Below are 9,783 nucleotides of genomic sequence, written 5' to 3' on the forward strand. Positions count from 1 at the left end.
TGCACGCCATGATGACATCTATGGTGCACAGTGCCCAAACAGTGCTGGCTGGAAGGGGTGTCACCATGGTGTGAGAGCTTCTTTTAGGGTGCAGGTCGGTGCCGCAGTGTGCAGCTGCTGCGGCACCAACCCAAGGCAGGAAGGGGTGGCTGGATGCTGCCCATCTGTAGAGCCCCTTACATACAATCTCCCTTTAGACTTTCTGGCTTGATATGGGAAGGTTAGGAATAGAACCAGCAGGGCCACAGCATATGTGGACATTGGGCTGGGTGCTGGACATATGCCCCCACACCTCCTTCACACTTTATACTTTACTCACTCACAAATGTGAGTACATACACAGGTTCTTTTAATGCTTTCATAGGGTATAGCTTTTTAGGCCTGTTTAAGCCAAAGTGTCTTAGTGAAAGGGAAAACATCAAAAATATTGGCACAGAGGAGAAAGCCAGAGTACGATGGAACTAGTTTATGACTTGCATTGAGAGAGAGACAAGCAGGTTATCTTTCTTGATATCTCTTGATGCCATTTGACTTCTCAGCAACATTTTATATCACTACTCAAAACATCTTACTTGCTTACATGGGGCTCGCATGATGATGCCCCTAAAAAGAAGCTGCCAGAGCAGCTTCTTTTTAGAGAACGCATCAGTGCTGCGCCATGAGGCTGCTGCGGAACTAACCAGGGGAAAAGAGGGTGGCTTTTAGCTGCCCGTCTGTCTAGCCCCTATGTTAGCTCTCAGCCATCAACTATATGCGAGCTAGTAAATGGAGGCTAAATCCTGAGAAGCTGGAGGACCTGAGCAAGTGGTTCTCAAGTTCTAAAGGTGGGTTTCACTCTTTCCTTGCTATGAATGCACTCCCTTTGAAGAGCAGGTGCATAGTTTCGAGGTTTTCTCGATCTAGTTCTCTCATTTGAAGCTCAGGCACCCTCAGTGGGTTTTAAAAATATATCTGAGGGTAAGGATTGGAAATGATGGTGGTAGGTGGAATTAAATGGCTAGAAACCTGAGCAGCACTACTGTATCCACAATGTAACAGTACAGGTATGTGTGTGCTGCAGCTGCTTTCCCCTGCATTCCCCCACCAATGATGCAGTCTGTCCCATTTTCAGTCTTAACATTTCAATATGCAAACAAAAGCAGTGCTAGAATGATGTAATCACAGAAATAGAGGCTATTCAAGAAATGATGTTCATATTTTGTGTCCAGGTGTCTTTTAAAAACAAACACACTGCCACCTTTTCTTGTAAAGCTATAAGGGGGGACAATAGAACCTAAATGTGCAGTTTACTTACAGAGAAGGAATAGACCTTTAACTCTCCTTAAAAGGTTGTAGCATGGAGAAATTGGTAGGTAATTGAGTAACACCAGTTCTGTGGCTAGGCATAATACTTCATCTGGGCTTCTAAATCAAGTATTTTTGATTGAACAACTATGACAGATTAGCATAAAAGCAGTGGTTTTTCTGGGTATTTCTCACAATATTACAAGTTCATTACACAACAAATAAAATATCCTTAGCTGAGGTATACCACGTAATACCTTTGTCTGGAACAGGAGCAGCAAAAACTTTCCCAGACAAATGAATATTTTTTTTAAAAAAAGTCACATGTGCCCCATGTTCCAGGAAGGGTTGTGCAGCTGGCATGAGGAAGATCAAGCACCCAATCAAACAGATTGCTGAGCTTGTCAGGTTTGGCACAGTATGCACAGATGGCAATATTTAGCACCTTCTCTAACCCACTGAAAGTTACAGTTAGGAGGTGTAAAACTATGTAAAACTGAAGTGTCTCTTTTTTCCCCCCTTGCCAGATGTTTCCTGTGTGTATGCAGGTATGCTGGTATGCTCAGCTTATGTGTCTTTGTTGCTGACTTTTTTCTGACAGAAGAAATTCTTTAGAGGGCAGAGACTTGAGGCTTTAGTTTTTTATCAGAGGTCCCAATATTTTTGAAAGACATCTGCAGTTGGAAACACAGACATAAATTACTGCCCTCCTCTATGCCTATTCAGAAACATACCCATGATTCATAACACAATTGCCAATGTTACTCCATACTCACTTTCTCAATCAGAATGAGACATGTAACAAGTACTGTCACTTACTTTTGTTGTTATCATACTGAACTGTCTAAGCGGTTTAAAACTGTAAGCTAATTGCTCCCAACAATCTGAGTACTCTTTTTAGCGACCTCAGAAGGATGCAAACCTGAGTCAAACTTGAACCCTTTTACCAGTATTGAACTCGCAACCTTATGGTTTTGAGTGAGTGGCTGCAGTACAGGCATTTAACCACTGCGCCACCAGGGCTCCTGGTTATCGAGTTTTTGTTCTTTTGCTGTTAGGACTATCAGCCAGTAAATGAAATTTCAGTCAATTTGTGAACTTCTGTCAATTAATCAGTGAAATATGCAAGCATTTGTGTACAAGTAGAAACAAAGATTCTGAAGAAACTGGTGTTTTAGGTGATGTACATAGATATTGTAGGCCTTTTTTCATAGATATTGTAGGAAACATAATCTGACCAAAGTATAGATGACCTTAATAGAATAGTTCTGCCCCAGAAAGATTTATATTATATGCACTGTTGGTTATCCTGTAGCCTCGGTATAAGCTATGATTCACTTCCTCTCCACTTTTCTATTGAAATTATTGTTAACTGGGGGATACTCAGGATGTCATTTTCACCATGAAGTGTTCTCTGCTTAATTTCTCTTCATTTGGGGCCTAACTGACAATTTAAGTTTGCTATTGCAATATTCTGCCAACTTGTATGCAAGTGTTGTGTTAGAGATTGGGTTGGATGGCATCATCACAGTATTATGACTGCCAATGTGTGTTCGGAAACTTCAATTAGTCCAAAACATGGCAGCCAGACTGGTCACCAGGAGTTCCAGGTGTGACCAAATAACACTGATTTTAAAGTCCCTTCATTGGCTCCCCATTAGTTTCCAAACACAGAACAAGGTGTTGGTCATTACCTTTAAACAAGGTAATTACCTTTAAGCCCTACATGGCTTGGGCCAAACCTATCTAGATAGGTCCAATCTACCTAAGGGATCGCCTGCTTCCATATAATCCGCCCCGTACACTCAGGTCCTCTGGGAGGGATTTATTACAGCCCTTAAAGACCAGGTTGACGGCAACCTCCCAGCGGACATTCTCTGCAGCCGCTCCCAATTTATGGAATGGCCTGCTGGATGAGATCCATCAAATTACCAATCTAGAAAGCTTTAAAAAGGCCATTAAGATGGATCTCTTCCGGCAAGCCTTCCCGGAATAAAATGCTCAGCCACAAATAAGACTTCCCATCCAGTGAACTCTGCCCATGATGATCTTTATTTAGCTTAGTCAGTTTTAATATGTAGTTTTTAATCTTACATTGTTTAATCTTGTTTTAAGGGGGAGCATTATGTATATATGGATGTATTTTAACCTGTTGTACGCCGCTTTGCTTGCCTGGCAAAAAGCAGGATAGAAATAAAAATTTATTATTATTATTATTATTATTATTATTATTATTAAAGCCTTTCATGGCTTGGGCCCAGCTTATCTACAGGACTGCCTTCTTCCATACAATCTGCCCCACACATTTAGGTCTTCTGGGGAAAATCTACTGCAGCCAAAAAAAACTAAGCTGGCTGCAGTTATCCAGAGAATTTTCTCTTTTGCTGCTCCCAAGCTATGGAATGGCCTGCCAGAGGAGACTGCCATACTACCAATCTTGAGAGCTTTAAAAAGGCGGTCAAGATGGATCTCTTCTGACAGGCCTTCACAGATTAGCATCTCAGTCACCTGGAATTGAATTCTCAATGTAAATCTATGAGTACTTTGGCCTTTTTGTTCAAAAAAAGGGGGCAGTAGGTCAGTGCTTGACATCACAGATAGCAATATTCTGCTTCATGTCATGTTCTTTCACATCTCTAAAAGACACAAATGTTTGTTCTTTGGTCTTGTGGCTTTCCTTGCTATCCAGATGTGCCCAATGAACAGTTGCCAATTCTGTTGCCTTTCTGCTGCTGATTCTGTTTTGTTTTGATTTAAAATTCCTTTTACCCTCAACTCCGTTCTAAAATGATTCTGTTGGCTATAGCTCTATGCCATGCTTTCTCTGGCTCTTGTTAATACAGTTTACCTTTTCAAAAGTGGTCTGCCTCAAGATGTTCAAATGACAGCTTTGCTTATTTGGAAATGGTTCTAGGTTCCTTTGATAGTTATGGAAGACCCTACTCACAGAGTGTCTTCAGGTACATGGAAAAAGTTAGAGTTAGTTCCATGTCCTTCTTTGAAGGTGATGCTATAAATCAGAACACTCATTATGCAGATAGTAAGGCAAAAACATCTACTGTGGCTGTAATGTACAGTTTTACTTTCTCCACTGGGACCAACCCAAAATGAGGAGCAGCCTGTAAGGTAAAGTATATTGTAAAAGCAAAAACTGTTTAACTATAAGTTACACAGTATTTTAGGGCACATCTACACAGTAGAAATAATACAGTTTGACATGACTTTAACTGTCATGGCTCCATTGTACATAATCCTGGGATTTCTAGTTTTCAGAACCACCAGCACTCTTTTGACAGAGATGGTTGAAAACCTTTTAAACCTCAAATCCCAGGATTTCGCTTAAAGGGGTCATGCAGATGGGGCAAAAGGAATGGCCAGAGGCTGCTCCTGCTCCAGTCGGCCTGGGACCACAGCGACCACACCGGTCTGGTCCTTATCCAGGCTGCCACCGCGGTTCCAAAGAAGCTGCTGGCAAAGAGCAAACTTTCTTCACTCTTTTGCCAGCCAGCTTTTTCTGGCCAAGCATACTTTTTGCATGGCTTCCAGCCACTCTAAAGATGTGTATTGTCTAAACACCATGCCCTCAGAGTAGTTGGAAGCCATTCTTTTCTGCCTATCTGTTTCAGGCCAAAGTGATGTAAAACTGCATTATTTCTCCAGTGTAGATGCACCTCCTGAGCATCATAACAAAATGCAACTGTAGAGTGAACATTTGTGAAGCAAAATCTTGCTCTCTTTATCTAATTTGCAAGCTTGGGGATGTGGCATGCATCAGAGAGAGGATGTAAATTATAAACTGGGTTGTTCTTTTAGGTAACTGTTTACTGGATCAACCACGAAAGCAGATCTTGGGCCCTGAGGAACTTCCAGGACAAACATATGATGCCATTCGTCAATGCAAGCTGGCATTTGGGTCTGAATACACAGTGTGTCCTGGAATGGACGTGTGCTCTCGTCTGTGGTGTGCGGTTGTTCGCCAAGGTCAGATGGTGTGTTTGACCAAAAAACTCCCTGCTGTGGAGGGGACACCATGTGGAAAAGGAAGGATTTGCCTTCAGGGAAAATGTGTTGACAAAACAAAGAAAAAATATTATTCGGTATGTTGCTACTTTAACATTCAAACCATATGAACCAAAAAGAGGGGGCAGGAAGGGGGAGTCCTCTTTCTTCTCTCTCACTGCCCTATACTGCTTTATTAATACATAGGTGCCATAGGGCTGAGAGGAGGGCTACTTTCTCCAGAAAGAAAGCCTGTGACCGGAGGAGGAAGAGCTGTAGGAGGAGGAGCACACATGCATGGCCTTCCCAGCTTCTCCATCTCAGGTGTCCTTTCCAGGGAGAATGTCCAGGACAGAGAAGCAGAAGGAGTGCATATCTGCCCTTGCAGACTGCTCTATCCTGGGCTTTTTCCCTGGAAAGGAAACTCCAGATGGAACGGCCTGCAAGGGCACATATGCACTCCTCTTAGCCCCAGGCATCCCAGAACAGCTGGAATGGGGGAGGATGTCACCCCTCTTCTTGGTGTCACCCGGTGCAGTCTGTACCCGCCGCACCTTGCCTATGATGCCACTGCCAAGAACAACAGCAATAAATACGACAGTTCCAGTAATCATCTGATGTATTTGTCATGTCTGGAAGAGCCTTTGGTGAAGTACTTACAATTCTGTTCCTAAAAGCTTTAATTCTGTAGGTTTGGGTAAGCATGTAATAAAATTCTGTAGCAGATAATTCTAAGTCCCTCACCAAACTATAAATCTCAAGATTCTGACAGACAGAGACATTGCAGTTAAAGGTACTGATTTTTCAGTGTGGATGCATCCCAGGATACTGTTACTATTTCAAGAGATTGAAATTATTTCAAGATCTTTAACTGCCACCATACGCATCTTTTACTGGTTGCATATTGTAGTATTTTCCAAGAACATGGAAAGGTTTTTTGGTTTGGTTTTGGTTGGCAGGGCAGAGGAAAACCTCTCATGCTCAGAATCACTGAAAGAGAGATACTAAGAATTATAGTCCTAAATTAACTTTTCCAAATTCTTAGACGTGCTGGTGTCTGATCTCTACTCCGTTTTGGTTTATCGTTAAATATGTAATCTGCACTTACATAAATTTATCAGGGAAATTTACTGTAAAAAAACAGTAGAATATTTGAAAACATAATAAAATAATGAATCTATAAAAGAACCAAAAACTAGCAAATCAGTAAAACCAGCATGAATGTAATATACACATGAGGTCATCAACGTGCTGCTTCATTAGAGGTATAATTGGTATAATTCTACCTCATTTTACAAGATCAGTGAAACAACCTGTATATTCTTCCTAAAACTTCAGCTCAAAGATATCTCAATGTAGGTGGTCCAAGAAAGTCAGTGCTTAGCCAGTGAAATACTTCAGATTTCAACTAGACAGACATCAAGAAAGAAACAGGAAGAACTAGAAAACTGGGATACAATGCTGGTGAATTTTGCTATGGCTTTCTTCATTTGATGTATTATCTTTCATAACATATTATGATTCATATTTCAGGCTTCAAACCATGGGAATTGGGGGTCCTGGGGACCATGGGGCCAGTGTTCCCGTACATGTAGTGGTGGTGTTCAGTTTGCCTATCGTCACTGCAATAACCCAGCACCTAGAAATAATGGTCGGTATTGCACTGGAAAGCGTGCCATTTATCGTTCCTGTAATGTTATGCCCTGCCCTGCCAATGGTACGTATACATAAATCAAAAATTATAACATTATCAGACATTGTTTTCCTTTTCAAGATGCTGTATAAATTAGCATCTCTTTCCCTCTGTGTTGGCTGAAGATACAGCTGGAACTACTGGTAGATCCTTCTATTCTGGCTTTCAAATGTTTTAACAACAGCAACAACAAAATGAGTTCCCCTATTTTATGCAAGTGCAGTGTGAAGAAAACAAAGGGATCTTGCCACTAGTTAACACCACAGCCTCATGAGGACTCCTTTGCCCAGTTTATCACATCTCCTTTCTAGTTTCCAGCTATCTTCACACTGCATTCCAATAATTCCCTCCACTATTCATATGGTTGTCTACATTCACTGTGGGCAATATCTTTCCTCTTGCCAGAAAGGAACCAGAAAGGAGATGTTATAAACCAAACAAGAGTGCCCCCATGAGGCTGGGGTGTTAACTAGTGTTATAAAATGTGTAGAATGCCATGAAACCATTGTCTTTGTTCAACCCATTGTCAGTGGACAAGTCTTGTTGTTGTTGTTGTTTGAAACTCTGACATTGATACTTCTTGGGAACCTAGTAAAAACAAAATGTGATTTATTTATCTATTTAAAACATATCTTTTCCCCCTGCCCTTCATTGTTTTTATGATTATTGTTGTGATTAACATACAGTAATTAAAGTAGAAAACAAGATTTGTTTGGGTCACCAGAAATATTTTAGCTTAGCCTCAAAAGGCACTAGATGGGCTTTTTGAGGGGAAATCTTCCATAGCATCATTTTTGGGATTTTACTCTCTCCATAAAGATGTTTAGGATCTTAGCATTTAATGATTTTTGAGTAAGCACATTTTTTTCTGAACAGTTTACAAATGGTTACTTTATCTAGCAGGCTGAAGAAGAAAAGCTATACAAATAAAAGGTTGCCTCAAGACTATAGATATAATTTTTTCTGATTTCAATCTTACATTCAAGAAATAATAAACTGAAAGGTTTTCTCTCTCCTAGGAGAGATTATAGGTAGTGTTACAATTTTATATATTTGTTTATTTATTTTCTATTTCAGGGTGATTTTGTGAAAAATCCATTTGAGCAAAAGTTTGGGTATTATGCAAAAAGCTTTTTGTGTAAAACATTTTTCAGATAATATATTTTTATATAAATAATAGTGTGTTTTTGAGTGTGTATGTGTGTGCATGCATATGCACAAGCACAGAGCCTTCTTCTTATTCATATATATGCACTCTAATTCAGTGAGCTTCAGTATCAGTGGCCCAGTGAATCTGTTCTAGGTTGTAGTCTGAAATTTAAAAATACTGTTTGAGCTGCTAAACCATAGCCCAAAAATAGGCTCTGAACCTTGGATAGCTTATTCACAATTCAGATTAAAACTGAGTTAGATTCACTGCCCCACCAGCATAATCTATCACTGTCCACTGTTGTTATAACCCTTACACTAAACACACAGAGTACATCAGCGTAACCAAAATACTTTCTGCTCTGTGGAGTGCATACTCCCTCCAGTCCACCAAACAACTGTTGGACAGATTAAGTTGGCAATACCTGTGTAAGTTATTTAGATGGTGTGCAAGTTCCACATGTGGCTAGGTTGCTATTGACAGTACCATAAATGTTCCATGTAGATCATTGTAAGGGAATACTGTGGAACATCATTAGTCTTGTTTGTGAGGAGATTTTTATAATTGAATTGAATATGATCCAAAGAGCTTGCATTGTCTGTCTCTTGACAGGTGATCATCTAGCTCTGGAATTTGTTACACACCAACAAAATATGTATGTTAGCATTGACAATGAGAGAATATCCTTATGTTCAGAAAAATTAATGAACTAATTATCTTCCTTCAGCTAAAGCTTTTCGGCAGGAACAATGTGAAGCAAGAAATGGCTACCAATCAGATGCAAAAGGTGTCAAAACATTTGTAGAATGGGTCCCCAAATATGCAGGAGTGCTCCCGGGAGATGTTTGCAAACTCACTTGTCGAGCCAAAGGAACTGGCTACTATGTAGTTTTCTCTCAAAAGGTAAAAAGTTGCTTCTATAACTGCTTATCTTTCAGACGTAAAGATCTCATGAGTTATAGTCTGCTGTAGAGAAACTATACCCATGCAGGGAGAAAGGTGAATTGTGGGTTTACATTTTAAATATGCAGGTTAATGGATTTTCAGTTCATGAAACTATCCAAATTTGTACTTTCAGTGGTTATAACATATATAAGAATGGTCGCCATTGTACAACTCAGAAATAAATCCTCAAGCTCCACTTTTTAACCAACAGTAACTTTATTTAACAGGTAACTGATGGAACAGAATGTAGACCATATAGTAATTCAGTCTGTGTCCGTGGCAAATGTGTGAGAACAGGATGTGATGGCATTATAGGCTCAAAGCTCCAGTATGATAAATGTGGAATCTGTGGTGGAGACAACTCTAGCTGCACTAAAATTATGGGAACATTCAATAAAAAGAGGTAAGAAACCAAGACTATAATAAAATGTAATAAAATAAAATAAAAGTCATTATTTTACCACCGAAATAGTTGACTGCTGTATGAACAGAATAGCTGGATGCTGTTTACTCACTATAAACAGAATAATTTACAAGCCAGACTCAATGTTAAGATCTTCAGGGGTGAGCTAGCTCTCTCTCTCCCACCACTGTTACAGGTGCATTTGGGAGAGCGCAAGACTGGGCCTTACTAATGGCTACTCCCAGACTGTGGAATTCCTTTCCATGCAAAGTTTGGTTGCATCCTATCTGCTTCCTTTTCATTGGCAGG

At 40.2% G+C, this 9,783-nt stretch overlaps 1 protein-coding gene across 1 annotated transcript in view; it reads left to right on the forward strand.

The window, feature by feature from the left end:
- ADAMTS5 (ADAM metallopeptidase with thrombospondin type 1 motif 5) overlaps positions 1-9,783 on the forward strand; it is a 63,490-nt gene that overhangs the window by 46,848 nt on the left and 6,859 nt on the right. Inside the window, exons 4-7 of the mRNA XM_089512149.1 lie at positions 5,098-5,381; positions 6,817-7,000; positions 8,854-9,029; positions 9,299-9,474. Of these exons, the coding sequence (XP_089368275.1) occupies positions 5,098-5,381; positions 6,817-7,000; positions 8,854-9,029; positions 9,299-9,474 (820 nt within the window). The remainder of the gene's footprint in view (positions 1-5,097; positions 5,382-6,816; positions 7,001-8,853; positions 9,030-9,298; positions 9,475-9,783) is intronic.

Source organism: Sceloporus occidentalis, unplaced genomic scaffold (assembly GCF_023333645.1).
Source record: "Sceloporus occidentalis isolate IW3139 unplaced genomic scaffold, rSceOcc1.0.p SCAF_2, whole genome shotgun sequence".
NCBI lineage: Eukaryota > Metazoa > Chordata > Lepidosauria > Squamata > Phrynosomatidae > Sceloporus > Sceloporus occidentalis.